Raw genomic sequence first — 27988 nt, forward strand, 5'->3', positions numbered from 1 at the left:
CCGGGCACCGTTTTCCCTAGATACGCCACTGGTCCTGTAATAACGAGCTAGTCTGATCAGGGAGGTCCTGGTCCGATTCAAAGGTGTCATCTTACCAGTCTTGGTGCAGAGGTTGAACCTTGTTTACCATTCACCCGATGTTTGTCCACCCTAGTTTGTTGTTGCCTTCTATTAATAAATAATTGTTAAATATATTTTGCATTGTCGTCGTGAGTATTTTGAATCATGTTTGCATGTATTCATATGGGTTCCCATCTTTAATATAAATTTAAAACTTGTTTTATTAATATGATCTCGTTTGAACTGTTCTCTATTACAGTCATTGTCTAATGCAGAACTAGCTGCTACTGGTGATTGGCGTAAGAGCAGTGACATTGATGACACGAAGATACACATCAAGGTTGGTATGTCAGTCAAACGTTTATAACATGGTTATGTACGTCAGGACTATGCACTGGAATTACAGTAGTGTCCCAAAGACACTTTTTTTCTGTTGATAGCAGCATGGCATAGGGATAAATTGGGGGGGGGGGGTGGGTGGGGAGAGGAGGGGAGGGGTAAAGGGACTTGTTGATCACTGCTGATTGCAGTGCTGTTGATATTTAAAAAAAAAGGGGGGCGGGGTGGGTAATTTACGGTAGCGGCTGCACACCCTGATCGTTTTTGTTCACTTAACAAGAATCTTTATTAATCTGGCATAAAAAAGAACATTATTCAAATCGCACGCTAAAAACAGATGTGTCAAATATTGAATAGGAAAGTGTATGGTTGGTAGACTTTTAGTTTTGACAGTATATAGCCAGCTTTTTTATTTGTTTTCTTTCTCTCTTATATTTATGGGACACAGGTGATGTTTGTGAAGGATAGCGTTTGTCGTAAAATGACTCCAAGAATTACAATATCCTTTGACACCTCCAACTTTCTTTTGCTATATACATCGAATTATATAATCAGCTGAAGAGTAAAGTATTAGAGAGATATGTAGAAAATAATTTTCGGATCAGAATTTGTCACGTCGTTGTAACGTAAGTTTCTTTAGAACTGCGTTCGTTATAATGGGAGGTGTATGCCCTGTATATACAGATAGTTGTATGAGTCTGCCAATGAATCAATCACTGATACACATATGACTAACTTCAATATCAGGTGGATAAACTAACTGAAAGACTATGGTAATTCTTCTAAAACTCTAGTGTTTATCAGAGGATGGAATGTACAAGACATCTTGATATGAAAATAGCCTTTGCCATCATTTCCCATTATATCTTTATGATTCCTTTCCTTTCTTTCAGTACGTGGAAAATACAAATGTCACTTTGATAATTTGCATTATGTGCATTGAATACGCAAATACAGCTGTATATAGATCCTGGGTAAAATTTTGGTAACTGTTTTAATGCGTGCGTCATGCAGCATTGAGTGTTTATCATTACTCCAGTAGCATTTATTGATGCAAGTTTGTACAGCTATAAGTTAAATACATTTTACAAGCACGTACTGCAAAATCCTCGATTGACAATTTGTCACGCAGGATTGTTATCAGAGTCCGGGAGTGATTGGACTAATACTCTTGGCTCACCTTTACTTGAAGTTTCAGCTGGCGTGGCTGGTGTAATGAATTTGGCAAGTGCATTGTCTAAAGGAAAGGTGAAAGACTTGAACAGTGTTAAAGAGTATGTGGGAGATAAGATTGAGTGGCACATTGGTGCTACAAATACCGATGACCGCACCCCTTTGATGATCGCATGCATGAATGGGCAACTTGCAATTATTGCTGAGTGGCTTCTGGAAAGCGATGCCAACGTGAACTTCTGTGCCAGAGACGGCAACACAGCATTACATATGACCTGTAGGGGGAATGACGAGATTATCTGCCAGTGTCGCGAGTTTACCGATTACCCATTGCAGAGCATGGACGACAGGGTCAAAATGCTCGGCCTGCTTTTCAAGCATGGTGCTACAGCTGGACAAAATCTTGATGGCCTTCTCCCTCTCCACGTTGCTGCTCTGTACAGTCAAACAGTCATCGTCAAGTTCTTAATGGAAGAAACACCTGAAATGCCTGCAGACGACGAGCTCAGAGCATTAGAGATCCTTGGCTTTTCACAGTCAGTCTGTAACAAATTTCACTGTTCCGATGCATATGAAACTTTTCGCAATGTTCATTCCATGCGAGAAGACCTCAAACCTGACACGTCTGAGACATTAACTGGTTCTGATTTTGAATCAAACACTGATCAATGTGAAAGCCCCTTCTTGACCCATACAACATTTAGAGACATAGAGTCGGAGAAAGATGAACACAATATCAGCATCCATGGATTTGTAGTAGGAGATAGAGTGCTTCCCATTGGTCTGAAAGAAAAGTATCTCTTTGAGCCACTCGCTGGCTTCGCCTGTAACACTTTCTTCTACAATAATCCAGCTGAGGGATACAGAATCTTCCAGTTTTTGTTGTCTATGGAGTCACAATCTAGACTTAAACTTGGAACTGTGGTTAAGCGGCTTGCATCAAATATTGGATTCCTGTCAAAGGCAATGCCCTTGAATAACGTCCGTCTCCTGTCATGTGAATTAGTAGCCTCATATCAAGATGTCGTCTGTAAATTGGATAAGGCTTGTCTCCTGAAGAATGGCCCTGGCCTCTTTAAATATCTGAAGGACTTTTCATTCAATGTGGCATTCTTTCATGGGGGAGTAGATTTCTGTGATTCTCTGCTAGACTCGGTAAGAGGTGTGATTTCTTTTACTCAAGACGTCTTCAAAAGTACGGAAGCTGACGTGACCCTTACTGCATGTAGGCGTTGTCTCTGTAACTCATGGAATGTTGTATTCTCTTGGGGAAGAATTTGTTGACAATATGTACAGTGGCATGAGTAAGAAACCAGTGAGCTATGTTACATATGTTATCTTAAAACTTCTCCCGTATAACAATGTTTGCTGTGTTGACGAGGACAAGAACACAATGCTCCATTATGTGATGCAGATGGTTCCCTTAGCACATGACATAGATTTTGCTTGGGACATGGCACGAGCTCTTGTGCGCCATAGCTGCCCACTTCATGCAGTGAATTCTGAAGGATACACAGCACTTCACATATTGCTGGAAAGTTCTGAGTCAGAGGACGCTCAAAGGCAAGAATCAATTGCCCTGCTGGATCAAAGAGCAAATGCCCTGACACTTGAAGAACTGGCCATAAGAACAGTCCTACAAAACAAGATACCATACTGGGGTGTACTTCCACCGAAGATATGTGAAATACTTGATGGAGTGAACGACCTAAACATGTCTGAAACAGGCTCATCCTTCGAAACTGGCTCAGAGTCCAACTAAAGGAATAAAGTAGAAAAGATATATTAGGTATTAAAGCAAGTATGAGCTGCTTGGTTGTGGTACTGGTTTCTTGTAAAGCTTTGTAAAAGAATGCTTTCGATTTTTTTTTTTTGTTGGTTAAAACTCGAGAAATATGAAAATCCATATCATTTATTTTGATTTCCTACACTCGTACCACACACACATGGTACAGCACAATGTAGCATGGTGACGTTTGTTCATAGGTAGCTTCATGCGTAGGCCTACGAGACAAACAAACCAAAGTTTTGATAAAGTGGTGTCTGCAGGCATTAGAACATTATTATACAACCCAGTCAAAAACGCAGCAGTTGTGTTAGATTGAGACATCGTAATGTTACGCATCCCCTGTTTACATAACATAATCAATTTAAACGAAATTCATAATATAAATTCATTGCCCCTTACACATTCAATATTACCCTACTCTAGATTGGTTATAAACTATTACATGGACAATGAAACAAATGCTACTAGCAAGGTTAAAAAAATGTATGGATATAAATATATATATATAATTTGTCGTGAAAGGTGCAATGTATGTAAATGAGATATTGACAAATTGTAAAATGTGATTGTGTTTTTCCGGTTTAAATACGACTGTAGGCCTCCGACAATGTTATGATGTCACAGGTGCTCTCACTATTACTGATTACAAGTGCTCGCATACGCGTGCGTTAATTTGTATCGAGTAGCAGACGACGCTTAGGCCTAATTTAGCTAGCAGGCGGCGCTTGTGTACTGTTCTATCCATGTAGATATCTCAAATTTCACTAAACCAAATCGCACCAAAATTACAGGATATACTTCATAGCATATTTCAAAGTATTCTCTAATATTTGAACGAAATCAGTAATCGAGAAGTATCAATATTGACGTCAACTTTCAAGTCGTCACTCAAAAAAAACTCACTCTTCGCGAGAGATCTTGGCGAACGCAAGATGCACAATCTAGAACTGAAGTTAGCCGACTGGTACTGTGCGAACAGGGAATTTACGCGAGAACTAAATTTAAAAGTGCAATGATTTTTGCGACTTGTGTGATATAGGAACTACATTTTTCATTCAACTTACCACAAATAATTTGTTAATTTATTTATTGCTCCAGATTACTTGAAAGATTTGTCTCATGATATTAAATGGCTAACTTCAGTCTGTGCGTGCGCAGCAGGTAGGTAGGGCCTGGCCGCAATGTTAGTCGTAGAGCAGATTATTTTTAGCGACGCCGACAGGAAAGTCGACATCTACACTTACGCTTCCCGACATGTGATTTGTTTCCAATTAACGTGAGCTGTTGGATATGAATCATAAAGTATTCCCTGTGAATTTGGTGCCATTGGCAAGGTGAATTTTGAGATATCTACATGGATACGGAAGTACGCTAGCACTATATCTACACCAGCGCTGGGATCGCGAAGCGGCGACACTGTGTTAGAATCTACGTGGTCAGGCCACTCTTCCGAGATATGGGTCCTAGTAGGCCTACTGAAACAAACTGTTAGATCTAACATTAGTCCTTGGTGTAAATAACACCACTATGAGATTTATCTCGACTACAAAACATCGGAAATCCATAAAGCAGATACCTTACCTGAAAAATCCAGCACAGGAACAACAGTGCCTGCAGGACAAGGGTCCAGATCTAGATCTGGGGTCTGGACTTTCGTCTGGACTTTCTTCAAGTTCTGGCAGCAGGGGTATGTAACGTTTGACGCTGTGCCTTATTAGTGCTGTGCACATAGGGCCTACAGCTGCAATGTCGACGGTGAGTGAGTGTAGGTCCTACTCATCAAAACTTGGACTGCCACGTAGAACCTACTCCTTGACTGCTCAGTAGTCCTAGTCCTAGTTCTAGTATTTCAGAGTCTATGTGTACTGGGTACCGTTTTCATCTCACTAAGCGTAAATCGTGCGTGCCGTTGAAGAGAGTCTACATTTGGATTTAGATTCACTCAGCCCTCATCTACGTTAGATAGTTTGAACTGGCGAACCATCGCTCGATCGATCATGATCATCAATGCGTAACGTTGCTTACACACAGTCTTCTATGGGCAGCACGTTCGGATAACGATGCCAATTTCATTTTGCATATCTGGAATTTCCTCACAAGTTTTATCTAAATAAAAAGATGTCGAAGAGATTGCTTTTAAAGATTAATAGATATTGTTTAACATATTTATTATAGCTCCATATTGCAATTATACTAAATAACAGCTTTTGCAGTACTTCGTGTGAGATTTCATCAGTAAATTGGCATTATGTAGTTCGTCTTGCCAATGTCGGAGTTGTGCACAAAGAGCACCTGTGACGTAGGCCAAATTGTGTGGATCGTTCCATGGCTTGCTCGTTTTCATTTTTTCAAAAAATCATTACAGGCTTATCCTGGGTTTTACAATCCTCTCTTTCCAGTAGTAGGCATCAAAAAATGTAGATTAGAATTATTATCAGACAATTGAGTATATGAATATAAGAACGACCCAAGTCCAATTTTTGGCCAAATTCAGTTTAACATGGGAAATTATAGCTTATGCATGGACTCATCTTGCGTATAAATGATAAATCCTAATTACCCCCGAAAGTGCCTGAAATTAATGAGTTAAATCTTATATTAATGTAAGAATGAAGGACTTGGGTCATTCTTACATTCATATGTGACCGTGCACCTCAAAACGAACATAAAGTCGCACACACTGATTTTGCGTGAGGACTGAAAACAAGTGAAATGGGTCAACCTAGCCGAACTTGACTTTTTCATATTTTCTGAAAGAGCAGGTGTTCTTTTACATTATGCTAAAATTTGGTATCATAAAACGGGCAGGAAAGTGTGTTTTTTTTAGCAGTTTATCTCGAACATTTTTGATAGAATAGTGTGATTAGGTGTGTCTTCAGAATCCCTTTTTCATTTCTGAAAAACTTTGTCCACACTCTTCACTTTCAACTCTAATAACTTTTGCAAGGATAGTGCTACTGCTTTGAAAGTTGGCATTAATTATGGACAGAATGTGTTAATGAGACATGCTTAATTTCAGTTTAATCTGATAATCCCTTCATTGTTGTTACTCCAGTGGTTTACTTCCTGTTTTTTGTCCCATTCATCGCACAGCCAGCACGGTTTGGTAAAGATTAAGCGCTTGAATAGACACTGTACTTCAGAGCCTCTTTTCTCAGTTCACACTTTTTCTGAGGTTGTGCTTTCTTTCCAATATTTAGATAGGTTAGGAGAGTCCATTTGATTTGAGTTATACATCATTTTAAAGCTTAAAGTCTGCTCTTTCAGAATATGGTCTTAACTAAAAATTCATGTCTGGCGACTTTTTGTTTGTTTTGAGGTGCACTGTCACATATAATAGCGCCCTCTCTCATCCTTCTCCCATCTCTATAGCAGAGTATCATGTATATGAATCAAAGAACGACCCAAGTCCATATGAATCAAAGAACGACCCAAGTCCACCACACAAAATGGCCTCTCCACAATTAATGTAAATGTTAATTGTCATAATAACATATGCTCTAATTTGTATATACAATGTTGCCTTCCCATCACAGTTAAATAGAATATTATTGGACAAATAAAAAAGATATGAAGGTTTTTTTTTAGTTTACTCGAAATGATCTTCCATGGACTTGGGTCGTTCTTATATTCATATACTCAATTAGAAAATGTCAGTACAGTTTTCTTTTAAGCGTGTACTGTGCAAACTGCTCTGGTACGATGACGTCACATACGTGGACGACAAAAACAATACAATGCTTCATCTGCTGGCATACTCAACATCACTTGCGCGTGACTCATCTTTCATTGTTGACTTGGCAAGGATTCTGATACGTCATGGCTGCCCTGTGGACAAGATAAACTATGAACACGGCACTCCTGTGAACATTTTGATGGAAGATGATGGTTTTTGTTCCGATGATGAAGACAGCAAAGAGCTTGCTAACATGCTTAGTCCTACATCTGGTATTGTAACCCTGGAAGAAATGGCATCGAGAGCTGTCCTCCAGAACAAAATCCCATACCGCGGAATGCTCCCGGAGAAGATTTGTGAGATGATTGATGGTGAGCCTATGGATCCGGACCCGAGTGTTCTGAAAACACCCGAGAAATCTGAGTCAGAATCAGATTAATTTTCGTTGATCAAGAGCACGATGACAAGTCCTGACTGAATCCCATGGGAGATCAAATATATCATGTTCATGAGAACGAGACCATTATGAGTGTTATCAGCCAAACTCCAATAAAACGTGCGTATAACGCAGTAATTCCCCATTCTTTCTTGGACATTGCAGTTATAAAATGATGCGGTTGAATCTATTCTTACCAGAGTTAGACGTAATTTACCGGTACCTTTAAAGGTTTTATTGTATCTGGTGAAACTTTATGTTCATATGGGAATATGCTTTGAATAAAATCTGAATACATAATTTCGAAACCAGGAATGCTGCAGACTTAGGTTTTCTGTGTCTTCCTGACATAATGAGAGCCTCTCTCTTTCAAAAAGAGGAGTGAGGGACTGATATCCCAGATTTTTCATAATGGCAGCCTGTAGCTTCAAGTCTGTGAATCAGAGTTGCTGATGCTCGATCATTACGGCCAATTTATTCTCAAGTCCAGAGCCGTACAGTTTATGACATGTGATTTCTTGCTTTTTGTGTTATTGCAATGCTTTTTTGTCTCTTTCAAAACAAAACAAGAAAAGGAGTGGGGGACTGATATCCCAGATTTTTCATAAAGTATGGCAGCCTATAGCTTCAAGTCTGTGAAAGATGATGAGAGTTGCTGCAGTTGACGCTCAATCATCAATTTACTCTCATAGTCCAGAGCTGTACAGATAATGACATGCGATTTCTTGCTTTTTGTTTTATTTCAATACTTTTTTAGTTTAGAAATTTGGTTGTAATTACCGTAGGGGTGTATGCTGTTTCACGGGTATCAGAGATTATCTGTGTGTGTGTGTGTGTGTGTGTGTTTCTGTGCGTGCGTGTGTGCGTGTGTGTTTAGAATCTCTGATGCCGAAGTTGAAGATGAAGATACAAGTAATTTGTAAACATGCGATGCTGGTACTCTTCTACCTCAAACCACTTCTTAAAACGCTCTCTCTCTCTCTCTCTCTGTAAATTATGTTTGTGATTTTACAATTTCCTGCCATGTTCACTGCTCTGTCATTCTCCCTGTAAATGCTTTCATTTGCGTTATTGCTTTTCGAACAGTCAGTGCGTCTAGATATTCTTGGATAGCTGTTATTTTCTTAAATGGCTAATGCAGAAAGAATTTCCGTAGCAGTTTTCTTTCCGCAGAAAGATTCAATTAATGAATCTCTCAGACACACTTGTAAAGAGTATCAAATCTTTGAAAGCTTGCATGAGTCCCATGAAGTGAGCCAAAGGTACACTGTAAAAACATCGGTGTTAGATTTAACACCTCGGGTGTTAAATCTAACACCGATCAATCTTCAATAGAGGACCACACCCACAGGTGTATAAAATGTATTGTGACGGTGTTAAAAAGTGTACACCTGGCACTTCCTGGTGTTAATTTGACACTGTGGCTGGTGATATTGTTGACATTGCGCTAGAGTTAATTGAGTATATGAATATAAGAACTACCCAAGTCCATGGAAGACCGTTTCGAGTAAACTAAACTAAAAAAAAAAAAAACTTCATATCTTCCTTATTTGTCCAATAATATTCTATTTAACTGTGATGGGAAGGCAACATTGTATATACAAATTAGAACATATATTATTATGACAATTAACATTTACATTAATTGTGGAGAATCCATTTTGTGTGGTGGAGTTGGGTCGTTCTTTGATTCATGGACTTGGTGTCGTTCTTTGATTCATATACATGATATTCTGCTATAGAGATGAGAGAAGGATGAGAGATGGCGCTATTATATGAATGTAAGAATGATCCAAGTCCTTCATTATTACATTAATATAAGATTTAACCCATTCATTTCAGGCACTTCCGGGGGTAATTAGGATTTATCATTTGTACACAAGATGAGTCCATGCATAAGCTACAATTTCCCATGTCAAACTGAATTTGGCCAAAAATTGGACTTGGGTCGTTCTTATATTCAGGTCTTCAATTCATTAATGACACCGCATGGTGTTGATTTGATATGGTGGTGTTAATTTCAATGGTATAACACCCGTCCAGCTTCAATAGGAGACCACACCAACTGGTGTTACTGTGGTGTAAATGTATTTACACATTTTTTTTTTTCAAAAATCAAGTACTTTATCGGAAAATTCTTCATTGCCTTGTTGAAGTTCAGAATTAACAAGAAATTCAGTAACTAAGAAACAATTAAAAAAGCAATTTTTATATTTTGAAATGACACCCGGAGGTGTTAAATCTAACACCATGAATGAGCACCGGAAATTTAACACCAGCTCGGTGTTTCATATTTAACACCGGACTTTGTGAAGTGTACTTGTACCAGAAAGATTGAAGGGTTTTTCGTGAAGGAGGTTCATAACAACAATTGTTGGCATACCAATTGCACGAATTTGCGTTTTTCTGAGGTGCTTTGTATTTAAGAAAGGAAAGGCTGAACGTTATGAATTTTGAATTACCTCTTAATATCAGCAACAATTAGACATTGAGTCAGTTCGGTGATACGTTTGTACTGTATGCTCGTTACATTGGCGGTTTACATTGTCGACATCGGCAACTAAGATGAAGAGACCAGTTAAGTTGGCACTAGTCAGGAGCACTGCGACAAAAGGTAACGAACATAGGTTCCTTATGTAAGATATACATTGCGTTTCTCCAACATAGGTTTGTTATGTAACATTAAGTAAGGATATCACCATGTCTTTTGTTTGTACGCCATGAATAGTGTATTTAAAGATAAATTGGCAAGATTTATTGCATGTCACTAGGTCTCATTCACTCTGAATTTTATAATCGAGTGTGTTGCTTTTAGAATAATGTTTCATTTATTGCGATGTAAATCGAGTTCGGGATATCGTCATACATGACGTGACCTTGCATCACAGACCCCCCCCCCCCCCCCAAAAAAAAAAAAAAAAAAATCGCTAGACATGGATTTTAAGTTAAGACAGATTCTGAAAGAGCAAACTCTTAGCTTTGTAATGACGGCTAACCATTCCTAATAAACTGTATTGGATAGAAAACATGCACTGAGGAAAAGTGTGTACCAAGAAGAGATAACAATAGTCTATTTCAAGCGATTTTACCAAGCCATGCAAACTGTGCAATGAATGGAACAAAAACAGAATCGTAAACACCACGAACAATGAAGGGTGTATCAGATGAAGCTGAAAAACGCCATGCTGTTTTATCATAATCTGCCAATAACAAATATTAACTTCAAACCAGTAGCCCCAATTAATTAAAAAGATGATAAGGGTTGAAAGTGAAGAGTGTGGAAAGGATTTTTAATAAATGAAAAAGGGCCTCTAAGACTTGTAGGCCTACCTAATTACACTATTCTAAAAATAATAATAAAAATGTTCTAGGAAAATTCCTAACAACACCATTTCCCAGTCGTTTTATGATCCAAAACTCTAGCACAACGTAGAAGATTTTTTTTTTTTTATTCAGAAATATCAAAAACTCAAAATGGACTATGTTGACCCTTTCACCTGTAAATGTTTGTGTCGTCATGTGAAATCACATTACCTGCGACTTTTTGTTGATTTTGTGATGCACGGTCACATGCATGTATTAGCATGTATACTGTATATTTCACGTCAAATATAGCTCGTACATGTACACTTTGTACTATTATGATTCATAATGATTTAAAGGGTTTATTGATATTACGGTTGTAGCCTACATGTATAATCTTTTATAGCATTATGCTTCTGCTTGTATTTTATATACATAAACAATTTGTACGTTTTGACATAATTATGCTGTACATGGCTTTTGAAACTTTGACGCGTGTCTCGCAGTATATGAAGACACAGCAAAAGAAAACTTTTTTTTTTTCACTAACATGCACTCAGTAGTAATCAGTGATATTAGAAGTCAACATCGACTGTTTTATTCTCGATGCCGTCACAGGGCATGTCAGTATGTTATATCAAATGTATCAATCTGTTTATCTAATGTCACACTATACCTCCATCTTCAAAGACAATCGTGTTATGATAAGCTTTTAAATTCTTCGACGAGAGAATGAAAAGAAAATCCCGTTGAAGAATCTGTGTAGGCCCTATGTATTCAGCGGATAGAAATTGTATTTCCATTATAATGTAGCTGGGCATGTACGTAACAGTCTTTTCTTTCGTCAAAATTTATCGGGGGAGACACTATTTTTTAACCTTGCGTCTACACCTGTCTGGTTTTGATGCAACTTCAAACAAATTTTAACAGTACATGTAGTCGAATTTGAAAGTATGGATGGCTGTGCGTCTTATCGGTATGTCACCTTCAACATCACGAATTGTAGGGATAGGGGATGGGAATTTCACCCGGAAATGAGATATTTCACCGTTCGACGTATGGACTTCGGCACGGTTGTAATATTGAATATTATCAAATGAACTTTCAGTTTCACCAGTAAATGTATTGAATACATTGCAGAAGACATAGTATAAATTCGTTGAGGTTGTACTGAAGGTGAATCAACAATCAAAACACAAACAGACAAACGAGAAAACAACGAAACTCTTCTTTCTTTTTGAATGTGTTTTTTTCTATGACTGCATTTAAACTCAATGCCTGGAACCGACTACATCCATATAAATGATAAATCGCCATTACACAATATAGATTTGCCATTGATTTTCTAAAAGTGAACAGCTTTTCGCTAACAGAAATAAGCAATAATTATTCAGTATTTGGATATACATGTACGTATGAATGTATGCATTGATGTTTGATAATGGTCAAATGATTTATTTCATAATCCACAGGTCAAATAAATCGTTTGTTTACTGTCTTGTTTATAAAATTTAATACACTTTCTTTATTCATTTCTTAGTGTGAATGGTTTCATGTACTGAGACACGCCAGTTCTCTTGCTTATGACGGACTACACTGAAATTGTACAGTGTATTTTCGTTGCGACTACTAGACGCGCTATACATGCACGTGAATAGTCTTGGTAACAGAGGCTGTACCTTGTTTCATTGAGAGATTAATTCTAGCAATTGTCCAAGTCAGTGACGTCAACGTGCCCAATAATCTACACGTGAGAGTATACTTTATTAAAAGTAATTTTATAAGTAAAAATATTTCATCTACAAAATTATTCAAATCTCCCTTGCGCGAAAATTTGCTTTGAATCAGAATGTAAAAAGGGTTTTATCAAAATGGAGATCTATTGCCTGCTGATGAGCAGTCCACTAATTAAGGCTACAGAGTTGGCATCTAAAAATTCCGGACGCATGTACATTTATAGTGTCTTAAAAGAATAAAGCACTTTCTATGTGAATAGACCTACGTGAATTACAAGCTTCCAATGTACCAACCAACTGTATACATTGTAATTATGAATGTGGGAAAATGGTTTTCATTTATCTAAAACCAAGGGTGGGCATCACAATTGTATTTGCTCTTTTTTTTTTTAGTAGATTTTTAGATTTGGATTGCTGGGAAAATATAAAGGTCTCAATTCTGAGAAGAAATGAATGGGTTAATCAATATTTTGCCTAATACATTGTTATTTTAGAGTTATAATAATGATAATAAAAAAGATACATAATCATAATCAATGTTTATATATATACGAATGCGCAGTGACTGTTGTACCATACAAAGTAAGCCTACACTTGGTGCAGAAGGCGAATCTTTGAAATCTTTACAAGGACAATTTTCATAGTTTGGAGGAATGTGGTCGAATTATTTAAAGAAGCAGAATTTTATTTCATTCTCAGTAGGATAAAGGGAGCTCCCAATTATCAATCGGTCATTCCATCAATAAGTCAAAACACACACACACACACACACAGACACACACACACACACACACATAAACACATATATATATATATGAAGAGTTTATATATATATATATATGAAGAGTTTGTTTGCAAAAACCAATAAGTTCATTTTTGAAGATTTTGAAGTACGGTATCTGTCATAAAATACAAAATAATACCTTTTAATTGATATATTGGTCACTACACATAAAGGTACATTTTTGAAGTTATGGTCGAAAGAAGCAAAAATTTTCTTATTATTCTCTTTATTTGTCTTGACCTTTAATCGCAAATATCTCCATTTGACAGATATGGACTTATCGGTTTTTGCAAACAAACTCTTTTTATTATATACATTAATACTGTATATATTCATATGATAAGGGTAAATTCATTAATAAGTTACCTAACAAGATTCTTATTTTCACGATAACATTAGAAAATCGGCATTTTGATGAACGTAAGTTAAACAAAATATCCACATTTATTAAGTCCCTTCAAATGTGAGTGAAAACGAATTTTGTAAACTGATGGCATATTAAATATCAGCGTATGAGGGGGAAAACATGGTTCCGTGTATAAGCGGGACACCGAAGTCCGCGAGGAAGCTTCCATTTTGTCATATCGATACCTTATTCTACGCCAGTAAGATGTATTTTTGTTTCAATATAACTGATAGTTTTGAAATGATAATAATAAAAAAAAAAATCAGCTACAGGCTTTACACTATTCAAAGAACCACACAACCCCACTTTTGGTCCAGAAAAAGGATTTATCAAGTTTTCTCGCGTACGCGGGACACCAAATATATGAATTAATTTTGTACTGTTTCAATTAACATTGGCAATTGTGTTTGATAGTACAATGCATTACAAAAAAAAAAAAAACGCCAATGCATTTTAAAACACGCAGATTAGGTGCAATTAGTAATGTAAGAAGACACACACATACAAAACAAAAATGAGCTATCAATGTGGACATGATATTTAGCGACACACCAAAGCGACCTGTAAAGATTACAATTGGTCATACTTCTATGCTGTTTTTTTTTTCTCTCAATGTTCTGTCAAAATATTAAAAGAGAAATGGAGTGTATGTGAGCCCACTGAAATAGCAACAAACATTGGTGCTTAAATTGGAGTCCTCGCGTAAGCAATATCCAAGACACCAAGTCATTCACAAGGAACTTAATTCTTTAGACCCCCTTGTGCAAACAAAAGGGAAACATTGCATCTGTTGATGCATTATTTTTGTTTGAAATATAGTATTCAAAAATTGCTTGTCTTCTTTCATTTTTGAGCCATTAAAAGGGGTATCGCAATGAGCGGCGAATGTTTGCAAGCGGATCGAATTCTGGGGAATTCCAGGGTTCTCAAACAGTTGCATTCAAATTCGTAAACAATTGCAATCCAATTCGAAAACTGTTTTCATTGTCGTTAGCGGTTTTACTTGTTGCAAAGAAGTTTTAATCATGTTTAAAAGATAAGAAAAACTATTTAGGACAATGAAAACTGTTTGCGAATTTGATTGCAATTGTTTACGATCACAAATATTCGCCGCTCATTGAGATGCCCCCTACCAATACCGATAAAGGGAGAGTGTTTCCTTTTCATGATATTATAATTGATCGTTGCTGGGGCGACAAGACCTCGTATCTACAAAATATCAAATGTTCAGGAGAGCAAAAAAACATGGCAGCCAAAGTACTGTATCCGATGGGAGAGACATTCCTTTGACATGCTGTGATGGTCGCTTCATTTTTGGGGTAAGACATCTAAGATTTAGACAGGACATCACTTAAATAATTATCTGATCATTAACCATAAAGAAAAGTCATTTCCACCAAAATTGCAGATACAAGGTCTATGTGACCATGCACAACAAAACCAACAAAAAGTCGCCAAACATGGATTTTTAGTTAAGGGCAGATTCTGAAAGAGCAGACTCTAAGCTTTAAAATGATGTATAACTCAATTCAAATGGACTCCCCTAACCTACCTAAATACTGGAAAGAAAGCACACACTCTGGAAAAGTGTGAACTGAGAAAAGAGGCTCTGAAGTACACGGTCTATTCACGCGCTTAATATTTACCAAGCCGTGCTAGCTGTGCCATGAAAAGGACAAAACACAGGATGTAAACCACCGGAACAACAACAATGAAGAGATTATCAGACTAAAGTGAAATTAAATATGTTCTATTAGCACATTCTGCCCATAATGCTAACTTTCAAAGCAGTAGCGTCATCCTTTCAAAAGTTATTAGACTTGAAAGTGAAGAGTGTTCAAAGGATTTCAAGGCATGAAAAGCGGCCTCTAAGTCATACCTTATTATTCTTCTCTTCCCCCAAAAAGGGTTGTAGAAAAAATGCTAAAAACACGCTTTCCCATTCATGTTAACATACCAAAATGAAGAATAATGTAGAAGGAAAGCTCTTTCAGAAAATATGAAAAACTCAATATTGACTTGGTTGAACTATTTCACCTTTTTTGAGTCCTCACTTAAAATCAAGGGGTGCGACTTTTTGTCTGTTTTGTGGTGCACGGTAATATATATATATATATATATATATATATATATATATATATATTAAACAGAAAATACACAAGTATACACAAGTGATTATGAATAATGAGTATGTTTAGCCAACTCTAGAATTAGCACTGGAGTGTACGGAAATGAAAAAAAAAAAAAACAATAGCGCATGTCTTTTACGTACCCTGCACGGATGATTTCTGGATGTCGTTCTTTCTTATTAAAGACACTGTAAGGACACCCTTGTTTGCTTATAGAAATGTGTTTCTCGCAAATAAGAACTCGAGACAATGATTATATTAAAAAAGAATATCTTCTTTTGCAGTGTGGCTGGCGTTATACGAATGTACAATAGACCAAAAAGTCACTTCAATATAAAACGTAATTCAGGGTTATTTGCAACAACTTTTTAAGGTAACTGTGTGTAACAGCTATACATTCGTTCCTTTTTTTTTTCAAAATTCGACGACACATACAGATATACGTATAAGGAGAATATTTCTCTATTACAAGTCATCGTAATCTGTATCTTTGTATAAAGACCTTGTCATTTACAAGCTAAGTAACAGACTCAGTAAGTTGTGTTCACTTTAATCGTATGATGTCATTTTGTACGACTCCTTCTCGACAAGTCTTTTTACCTGTATTTGCCGTATTTTCTTATCAAAGCACACTATAGGTATATCTTTTTGTACTATGAGATTAACTGTCGTGAAGAATAGTTTATACCAATATCAAACAATTTCGTGACGCAATTATTTATTATTATTCTGCTAGATATGACGATATTTGGATATAGAATAGATTGACTCATTGTATCTCCGACCAATGTAAATTTCGTTGCTGTAATGTTTCACGTGTTTCTTAATTTGACACAATCTATGACGCTGAAAATCATATATTGATATGCAGTGAACACGTTTATTTCCCACGAAAATCTTTAATGAAATATGAAGCAAAGACAGAAAACAAATAAACAAACGATTGAAATGAAAGAATGTAAATACGTATGATCCAATCACCAAAGAGATTATAAGTAATAACACAATTTTTTATTAATGTTTTCGTATCGTAGACTTCCCGCGCTTTTGGAACGTAGTATGGGCGCAGTCATTTTCCTTTGCAAATATTGGCATAAGCGTTTGAAGTTCCTGTTAGGCCCTACTAGGAATAGGGCAATAACAAATATTGACAATAATTGAATATTATACTCTTGTACATAGCCAAGATAATCATATACTTACTCCGTGATCCGTGATAAAGGAGAGAAAAAAAATAGGGAACATTCTCCAAAAGAGTTATGATTATTATAGGCACACCTACTCAAAAGTCAAAGAAGCTCAAACTGAAGTTTAAATCTTGTGAGCAATTCATCTTAAAAACGAGGAAGGGGCTCGATGACGCAGTACATTTGACATGCTACAGACGAGTCAACTTTCTTTCTTCTCAGGTAATTATAATGTGTATATGTAAATATTCATGAGCTGCGATAAGCTCCAATTATAGAACATGATGAAAATGTAAAGTATTGTACTTTTTGTTTAATAGAGAAGTTGAAGCTTCGACAAAAGTGATCATCATTTGACCGCCCGTAAAACAAACATATTTGAATCAATAAACATGCATGCATATTTGAACATGATTTCTTCATTTTGCTTTGTAATCAATTATGCTTTTTGTAAAGCTAAATGTTCACATCTGACGAGTTGAAATTTTGAAAGGCACGTTTATGAAGAATCTCCTGTAATTAAGTATCAAACAGCGTATTGTATGACTATTTGAATAACAGACATGTACAGCAAATTCTTTAGAATAAATAGGCATGCACTTATACCATGTTTATTTTGCAACAGGAGATAGTTGTTTCCCCGCGTAGCTGTTCACGTATTATACGCAACCCAGTCTGTTGATGATGCAGCGATATTTACCTTCATTGCCTATCAGAATGAAAGCCCGATCAAGTCTTGTAGTTTCCCAAAGATATGAAATGATAATGTTTTTGGTTAGTCGAATTTAGAGTCACCACATTGACTTTAATGCTTGCTTGTTTGGTTTTATTCCTATTTTTTTTAATCACTCATAAGAAAGGAATACACACATACATTTTGAGCATAACGTGTTAGTCGATGCAAAGGCTTAACATACTATAACATTACTATTGAAAAATATTTCCAAAGAAAATCGTAAAGATAACAATAATAATCCGGCTACATAACGCCTCCTTCAGAATATTGTCTTGTCATTTCAATAAGCAAGATTAAGACGAGAACAAAGAAAAAGATATGAGGTAATAGATTTCGGAATTATGTATTTGCAGTAATTGTAGAAAAGAAAAGCAGGAGACCGCGATCATAAAGCAGCTGCTTGACATGGATTGAAGCCTTGGGGTAAAATTTGAAATTAAGTTAGACTTAAATCAATATGAGGGACGTGTTAACGAAATAAAATTGTATAATCAACTTCAAAATATCATTAAAATTGGTTTATAAAGAGATGAGAAATTAAGTAAAGAAAAAATGGTTTTGATTTTATTTGTTTTAAAGGCGCAAGTGTCGGAAGTTCGAATGTGAATAAACAAATTATTATCATTAGACTGTGCTGAGGTGAGTGCTGTGCTGTGCTGTGCTGTGCTGTGCAGGGTGTGTGTAACAGTTAATGATTCAGATCGTGTTTCTGCACAGACAGCATTGTACATTCGAAACTGGACAAGAAATACACCCTGTAAAGATACACCATAACTGTGTAGACCTACAAACGTCAAAGTGCAAGTTCTATCGAAAAAAATATAGTTTTGGAAAATGTGTTTTTGCGTCCGTATATTACGCACTTTGTATTCCCACATCACCAACATATTTTATTGTGATAGGTCTCTATCCGAGTTAACGCTGATACCGACCCAAATATTGAGTGTTGCTTTTAGGCGGTATAACTTTCGATAGTATACAGGTAGATGATATACACCCATCACCGTTATTCTATAATATTCAAGCAAAATATCCCAAACACAAGGCCAGGATTATTTAGGATGAATACCTCTTAATCTTTACGTAATTAGTATTCTCCATATGACATATGCATGAATGAAAGTGAACGGGTGTTCCAAAGATGAATATAAAGACGTGTTCAATATGAGTACATCAGTTCCGTAGTCCATTGGGTAGTTCCGTCAGATATGTAACCTCAACAATTCCGGTGATATGCAAGGCAGCTTCATTTTAGAGTTCATAGTAGTAGGAAATGAGAAAGAGAAGACGTATACACTATTGCAATACTCGGTTGATATTTATCAAAAACAAGCAAAACAAAACAAAAGAAATCACCGAATATTTATTTCCAGATTTTGAAAATGATTATTATGACTGTAGAATGCTTGATGAAATATTGCAAAGTTACAGTACTCTCTGTCTCTGAAGTTTGATCGTTTCATCATCATTTCATGGAAATTAATAATCTATAGATTATTCATAATCACAATATGATACTACAATACTTCTAATTGAAGCTATATTAAAAAGTCAATATCAGTTACCTTAAACCGTTGACCTTTAGAGATTTTGTATCAAACTTATCAGCGCATCTACATCTCATGTATACCATATAAACGAAGCAAATCAGCCCTACCTGGACAAGCATTTAGCGGTTATACCAGAGTCCTTTAAACGACATTTCGTGATAAAAATGGATTGAAGAACATAACACATAACAAGACGATGTGTTCTTTTTTATGCATCTAATGGCTAATATCCCAGATTTAAACCTATAATGGATATTAATCTTACTACTGTCACTGGTTACGAATATCATATTTATCATTCTTTTCAGAAGGGCATCTACTATTGTGTTTGTCATGGATTAGCACGATCTCTCACTGACCTCTTTTAGCGCTGTAGAGCAGCCCCGAGCAGCTCAAATCGCAGGCTGCAGCCACTGTGCCAAAGTTTTGGAAGAATGCGGACGTAGCGGGCGACTACAGAGGTCGGAAGAAGGTTGGTGACTTCCGTATTGGCGTCAGTGTTTCCTTTGAAAAGCTGTCAAATATGAGGCGAATTTCACTTCATTATATTAGCAATTTGCTTAATTTCTTTTCGATGTTGATTAGTATGCAGAACGACTATAATTCACATTACACTGTCAATGAGATTCCATGAGTGATCATGGAATTACCAATCATTGGACTATTAGAACGTTGCACGATTGAGGGGGGTGGGGGTAATGTCTTAGCTGAAATTTAATGAAGTTTCAACATTATCAGCTGACATTTCGATTAATCGCAGCTGATTTCTGGCATTGAATCCTTCTTACCACTACCAATGGACACTAAGGGCTGAAGTTGTGGCTCTTCAGGAATTATAATTGTCACGAAACTTACACTGACCCCTGATATATCCACTCTTGTCATGCTTGTGGTCATGCTGGTAACTGCTGTCTACTCTGTTCACTTACCAATAATTGCCCAATCTGAAGTAATGGCAGAAAATTCTTCCTTTTTTTTTTCCAAAGAGTGTTGTGATCCTTTTACTTTCAAACTTCTCTCACCACTTCCCTGTCATGGAAATGCCTATCTTCCGTTTACACTTTCTAGGAAATTGCAGTACTAATAGATATCCGTAGATTAATTTAAAATGTAAAACATCATATCTGTAAAGGTTTAGTCGCGCTTGACCTTTGAAACTGACATGACTTAGGGGTTCTCGCCGCCAATGTGATCTGTGCATTTGTACTTACGAAGCATATTATGAGTAACAACATAACTGCATTTATAAGGTATATACATATGCATCTGGGTCAGATGCAGAAAATAAGGTATCATGCATCTGGTATAAGGCATATGCATATTATGCATCTGGGTCAGATGCAGAAAAAAAGGGGGAAATAATCTATTCAGCGAGTGTGTCTGCCTCTTTCCCTGAATAACAAAATTGCAATATTAACATACGAGATCTGTGAAGGACGGACCGACATACGGGCAATACAAATCATAATATATAGTGTCAGCTGTACCTTTCGGGACGAAGGCATTATCACTCACGTATAAAAGAATGAAACAATATTGTTACAAACCTTGGGTTTACCATTCATCCCAACAACGTCTTCAAAACTCGATGCGCCGTCTCTCTTGTACTGGATGCTGAAGTTCGCCACCCACTCTTCGTCGTCACCTCCACCCTGGGTGATAACTCCGTCAATTAGATAGTCGGCTCCAAGGTCTGCCTGTACCCATGGGGACTTATCTCTATACCCTGGGGTCCAAGCACCTTCTACGAAACGAAGGATGTTGGGGGTCCTTATTAATATCTCAGCCGAAATGTTACTTGAAACACTTGGAGTATGTGATTCATTATAATCAATTTATTGCCACAATATACCTCAACTGCGCTTACATGTACAGGGATACGAGTTTAGGGGAGTAAAAAAGATGAAGTATGAGCTAGCTTGATTTCACTTAAACGCAAGTATGATTGAGTATGTAAAACATATTTTAAATGGTTATTACGTATATGTTGCTTTCATATATTTATTCTTTATTGGGAGCAATGTTGGATAGAAAATATGCCCTATTTCTCCCCCCCCCCCTCTTTTTTTTATGTAAAACACTGGTTGAATGTAATTAACGTATGAGAAGCCCCTTAATTAGCTGTAAAGTTACCAGTGCCCGTGAATCGAATAAAAGTATCCTCACTGCGAGAATTGTATGGGTTATTTTTATGTTCTTGTTTTATCAAGAACATAAAAAATGGAAATCGAGCGTATGAGTTGCCCTCTTTTAGTCTTTCCTCTCTTTTTTTTACGAGGCCTGTTTGAATATGATAATTCCATTTATTTCAATTGAAACTTCATTTAATTTTGCGATAAAAAACATCTACATTTTTATTTCATAATAATGGAAACAGAGAATAAGGTATTAAAACAGAACATTGTAGACTGAAAAGACTATACGCAATAATTGATGAAACTTAATATCCATCAATATAAATCTCTACAGATGTAACCGCCAACAACATCATCGGGTGACAAGGTTCGTGTCGACTATGTTGCTGGTATACGGGATTTGTACAATATTATTCACTTAACTCTGAAATTTATTACACTTTATTAAAGTCAACTTGTGACAAAATAATGCTCGACTGCTCTTAGCGGGTGGGGTCGGGAGCGGGTGGAGGAGAGAACGGTGTAGGCGTAGTTCACTTACTGGCTGGCTGATTCAGTCGGGCAAGGGTCACGCAGTCTTTGTAATAACAGGAACTGGCGGACAAACTGTCATCAGGAATACGTCCGTCTTCTATTCCCAATTTTTGGGGAGTAACCGCGTTCACTGCAGCAACATTCATAGAATAGGAAACACATCTATAACGATCTTCACATAAAGAACAATAATAACAAAGCTAACATTAAGTAAACCATTTTCAGATTCGGATATAAATTTGCGATAGTTGGGTAGGCAAAGTAGATCTCTCCGGGTTGGATAGTGTGTTGCTATGGTTTTATTATATGTTTCTATAAGTAGCAAACAGATAAGGATTACATAATTATGCTCCCTCCGTTTATAAGCATTTGGCTTGGGATCCAGTGCAAGCGACTGTTATAGTAAATTGGGTGATCGGGTGTCGGCCTTCTGTCGGTGCTGGAGGTACGTAGCCATGGTGGTATTCTGTTTTGTGTATATAGGGCCTGTGCGTGTGTGTGTGTGTGTGTGCGTTTGTGTGCATGTGTGTGTGTTTGTGTGTGTGAAGCATATAGCGTTGCTCGGCATTGATGTGATGATTCTTTTGAGTGGGAGCATTTTACTTGAGATTTGACATATTATTATCTGGCAACTGTTTAAGTGTGCATGAGCTTTGTCATTTGTCATTGTTGAACAATGTGCTGCCATGATGGCAGCATTAACAAATACTTTTACTCTGTCTTTCCCCTGTGGAGCCGGGAAATGTGCAAACACCGGGAAATGTGCAAACGCCGGGAAATGTGCAAACGTCTCGCCGGGAAATGTGCAAATCTCTAAATTTCATCAACGGGAAATGTGCAAACGTAACGCCGGGAAATGTGCAAACGTTTAATTTTACCCGGAAATGTGCAAAAGCCGCCGAGATAATATGTGCAAACCGTTCATTTCACCTATATTGTGTATAGATGGAAGAGAAACTCTCAATCAAACCTGCGGATGAATCATTACTACCTTTTCCACATGTCGTAGCCCTCACCTGTCTATAGCGACCACTTGTCTTTTTTTAACATGTTCAACATTTTCTATGTAAACCCCACGACGGATTGTCACCAGATTTGGCAGATAGCATCTTAATAGTGATATAGTCGTAATTTGTTAAAATGAGCCCCCCCCCCCCCCCACCACTACTGAAGGGGGGGGGGGGTTGAAGCCTCAGAGTCCCTGACCTATGGATATTTTTTCTCTCTCTCTCTTTTTCTGCCGAACCGAAAAAAAAAAATAGAACTAAGTTAGTGTTTTGAATACATTAATGACTGCAATTTCATTTTTGATTATAGCGGATCCAGCGGTGCCCTGATTTGGGGGGGGGGGGTGACGCAGAGGAGGGAGATTATCCACATTTTCAGCATCTTCTCGATAAATCTCATGACAGATTGTCACCAAACTTGGCAGATAGCATCTTTACGGTGATATGATCTTTATTTCTTAAAATGAGTTTAAACCCCCCCCCCCTCCCCCCCCCCCGGGTGCCCAAACAGGGGGTGGGGGATTTTCCACATTTTCATCATCTTCTTTAAAAATCTACGACGGATTTTTATCAAAGTTGGCAGATAGCATGTTTATGCTAGCATGATCTTAATTGATAAAATGAGCCCAATCCCCTCCCGCCAAAGGTGGGGGGAGGGGGGGGGGGGGGGGGTCTTTGAAGCCTCAGAGTCCCTAAACTCTGATTTGTTTTCTTCTTCTGTCAAACCGGAAAAGATAGAGGTAAGTTAGGGCTAATGAAGACGTTAATGACTGAAATTTCATGTTTGATTATGGCAAATCCAGGGGTGCCCAGATTTTTTTTTTTTTGGGGGGGGGAGGAAGGGGATTTTCCACATTTTCAGCATCTTGAAAAATCTACAACGGATTTTCACAAAATTTGGCAGATTGCATTTTATGGTGATATGATCTTAATTGAGAAAATGAGCCCCCCCCCCCCCCTCCCCCACGCACACTTACACCGCTGAAGGGGGTGGGGTGAACCCGTTTATACTAAGGAAAAAGGGGATTCTGAAACCCCCTGTAGCCGCTTCGAGCAGGCTTTCAGCTCAGTATAAACAGACAGAATTCAGAAAAGGCGATCCGATCGGGTCGGGTCGGGTCGGGTTCTGAAACTTCCTATGGGGGGAGGTTTCAGAACCCGCTATTTCAGGCTCGAGGAGGTTCGACTGCAGTATAAACGCAAAGGGGGTTCGAGAAGCCGCTTTTTGGCCGATCCGGAGGTAATTGCTGAAGGTCATCACCTGCTTACATAAACAACCCAGCCATCTCGACCAATCCCCGCTGCAGAAAGCCTTTCAACTTGCACACTGTCACTCAAAAGCCCGCACCATAAATCAGAGGAGAGGAGAAGGTTGGGCCTCCTAGGGCCTGCTAGGGTCTGCTTTTGGCGAGCAGTATAAACAGACAAGAGGCTGCTTTTTCAGAGTGGGCTTTCGAACCTCCTCGAGGAGGCTCTGAAACCCGCTAGCAGTATAAACGGGGTAACAGAGTCCCTAAACTGTGGAATTTTATCTATAAGTTAGTGCTATGAAGAAATTAATGACTGAAATGTCATGTTTAATTGTGGCGGATCGAGGGATATCATATTGGGGGGATAGAGTAAGGGGAAGGAGGGGGATTTTCCACATTTTCCGCATCTGTTTGAGAAATCTTCGACGGATTTTTACCAATTGTGGGAGGTAGCATCTCTAGGGTAATAGAATCCAACTTTGTTCGAAGGGGCAACAAGTCCAATTTGTTCTCTTTACCCAAAGCGGGGGCTAAGACGAGGGTAGCCACCACGTTATAAGCAGACGTGAAATTTCATCAAATTAGGCCAACCTCCAAAAAAATGTGATAAAATTGTGTTCTATTACTCTTAGTTGTACAGAAAATTTCTTCAAATATGTAGGCATATTCCTTTTGTCATGCGTAGGGTTTTCAAGAAATACCTGAAATTCTGAATTCCACCCGAACGACCCCATCCCCTCGTCTCGACCCTTTTCGAGGGGCTGAGATAGGGGGGGGGGGGGGGGGGGCTCCACCTCCTCCCACCTTTGGGGTTAGAGCGGTGAAAATTCGTCAGTTTTTTTTTCTCAAGAAGATGGAGAAAATTTGGAAAATCTCCCTCCTCCCCCTCAACCGACCCACCCCCGATCAGGGTACCCAAGCCTGCACCCGCCATAATCAAACATGATATTTCAGTCATTAATGTCTTCATAGCACTAACTTAAATCTATTTTTCCGGTTCTACGGGAGATTTAAGAAAAAAAAATCAGAGTTTAGGGACTCTGAGGCTTCAACTTCTCCCCCCCCCCCCCTCCTCTTCGGCGGGGGGGGGGGGGGGGATCGTTTTAACAAATCAAAATCAAGTTTAATGAAAATCCGTTAAGATTTTTCAGGAGCATACAGAAAATATGGAAAATCCCCCTCCTCCCCCTCACACCCCCTATCAGGGCACCCCTGGATCTGTCATCATCAAACCTGAAATTTTAGTAACTATAGTGTCTGCATAGCATTAACATAGTTCTATCTTTTTCGGTTTGACAGAAGAAGATTAAAAATTCCAGAGATTAGGAATCTTAAGCTTCAACTCCCCCCCCCCTCCCCGAAAGGGGACTAGGGAGGGGAGTTGAAGCCTCCCCCTCCCATGGCCTCATGCCCTGCATCCCTGAATTTGCCATTAAACTTGAACTACTGTCATCAATGTCTTTATAGCACCAACCAAGCTCTATTTTATTTGGTTATATACTATAAGAAGAATTTTGATGAAACCGTAGTTCTGGAACTTTGAGGTCCCCCCCCCCCTCTTTTTTTTTTTGGGGGGGGGGGGTATGACTAATCTAAACAACTTGAGATCCCATTGCCACAATGGTGCTACCTGCCAACTTTGTTGAAAATCTGTCAAGGATCTTATTAAGACTAGACTTGGAATTTGTCAAGACTGACAAATTAGGTGATCCGATTTTTTTTTTGAATCGATGATTCGAGTCCTGATCGCAATAGGCATGACCATATAGGTTTCATCTGTGTTTAGAGACATTGGCCGTGTGATATTTGGATTCTCATTTAGAAAAGAGAGTCAGGTCTGCCATCTTTGGTACCAAATTCGGTATACACTATAACGAAGATACAGAATGAAGTATATTTGACCATTGACCCAACTTTGCACAGCCAAGATGGCATCTGAGCAAAAAGTGGCTATTTTGTGAAATGATTCTTGTAACATGGTCTTTGCGTGTGCAAAATATGGGAAAGATAGGACATGTATTCACCAAGACACAGGTTGAAACATTTATGACCTTTGACCCTAATTTACATACCCAAGATGGTGTCTGATCAAGTAGTTGTTATTTTATGAAATAATGTACGTGACATGAACTAACCAATCCCATGTGGGGATGATAGGGCCTGTTTTTCTAGAGTTATTGCAAAGAAAGTTGCAGAAAGAAAGAAATATCTCAATACATCGAAGATAAGTTTGATTTCAAACAAATTTTTTGACGTGAAATTTTAACATTATCACTTGAACTTTGACCTTTGACATCGCGACGCAAAACTCTCTCTGGAGAATCTTCCATTTGGTAGTTCATGTACACACAAAGTTTCAAGAAAATACCATCAGGCATTGCGTAGATATGGGGGAAATAGTGAAATTTTGTGCATTTGACCATGACCTTTTGACCTTTGTCCTTGAGCATGTTTGCCTTAAAGTTGATAGGCATAAGTTCATCAACTCATATACATGTGCATGCCAAGTTTCATTATGATACCTCAAACGGTTGTATAGTTACATTGTTCACAAAATTGATTACGGACGGACGGACAACCCGAAAACAATGCCTTCGGCAACACTTCGTGGCGGAGGCATGAAAAACTAGAGATTGTAATTTGTCACCACTGACAAATTAAGGTGATCCGATTTCTTTTTTAATCAATGATTCGAATCGTGATAGTGCAAAGTCTCAGCTACAACATACTAAAATCTGAGAGAAATTCACCGAAGCATAAGTAAGATAGTGCTCGATAAAGAGAGTCATGTCAATTTTCACATCTAAAAAAATTCGCTCCCATAGAGATAACACGTCATAGCGAAAATAGAAAAAGAAGTACATATGACCTTGACCCAACTTTGCACAGCCAAGATGGCATCTGAGCAAAAAGTGGCTATTTTGTGAAATGATTCTTGTAACATGGTCTTTGCGTGTGCAAAATATGGGAAAGATAGGACATGTATTCACCAAGACACAGGTTGAAACATTTATGACCTTTGACCCTAATTTACATACCCAAGATGGTGTCTGATCAAGTAGTTGTTATTTTATGAAATAATGTACGTGACATGAACTAACCAATCCCATGTGCAAAATATGGGGATGATAGGGCCTGTTTTTCTAGAGTTATTGCAAAGAAAGTTGCAGAAAGAAAGAAATATCTCAATACATCGAAGATAAGTTTGATTTCAAACAATTTTTTTGACGTGATCTCGGCGTCGTATGAAAAAATGGAGAGAATCTTGACGATAGCCCAAAGTCTCAACTACAACACATTAAAATCTGGGAGAAATTCACCGAAGAGTAAGTGAGCTAGTACTCGATAAAGACCGTCATGTCAATTTTCATTTGCAGAAAAAATCCCTCCCATAGAGATGACACGTAAACTGGTTAAATTTGACAAGGTTACATTATATCCATTTCCACGAGGTGAAGACATCATCCGATTAAAACTTTGATTGAACAAAACTTAAAGAGTATTAAATTGGCTACAACATACTAAAATCTGGAAAATTCACCGAAGGGTAAGTAAGCTAGTCGCCGATAAAGACAATCATGTCAATTTTCACATCTAGAAAAATTCCCTGCCATAGAGATAACACGTCATAACGAAGATACAGGAAGAAGTACATATGACCTTTGACCCCACTTTGCACAGACAAGATGGCCTCTGAGCCAAAAATGATTATTTTGCGAAATGATCCTTGTAACATGGTCTTTACGTGTGCAAAATAT

At 37.8% G+C, this 27988-nt stretch overlaps 1 protein-coding gene and 1 pseudogene across 1 annotated transcript; one reads left to right on the forward strand and one right to left on the reverse strand.

The window, feature by feature from the left end:
* Window positions 1–1614: 1614 nt before the first annotated feature.
* LOC140234205 (uncharacterized) lies at window positions 1615–3334 on the forward strand (annotated as a pseudogene).
* A 15129-nt stretch (window positions 3335–18463) lies between these two features.
* Window positions 18464–25164, reverse strand: LOC140233892 (retinoschisin-like). The gene is made up of 5 exons (XM_072313979.1): window positions 25131–25164; window positions 21981–22103; window positions 20852–21048; window positions 19664–19818; window positions 18464–18998 (listed from the first exon to the last, which is right to left on the reverse strand). Exons 1-4 carry the CDS (start codon window positions 25162–25164, stop codon window positions 19669–19671), a joined length of 504 nt encoding a protein of 167 aa, XP_072170080.1. The 3' UTR covers window positions 18464–18998; window positions 19664–19668.
* Window positions 25165–27988: the final 2824 nt, after the last annotated feature.

This window comes from Diadema setosum, chromosome 10, assembly GCF_964275005.1.
Source record: "Diadema setosum chromosome 10, eeDiaSeto1, whole genome shotgun sequence".
NCBI classification, from domain to species: Eukaryota; Metazoa; Echinodermata; class Echinoidea; order Diadematoida; family Diadematidae; genus Diadema; species Diadema setosum.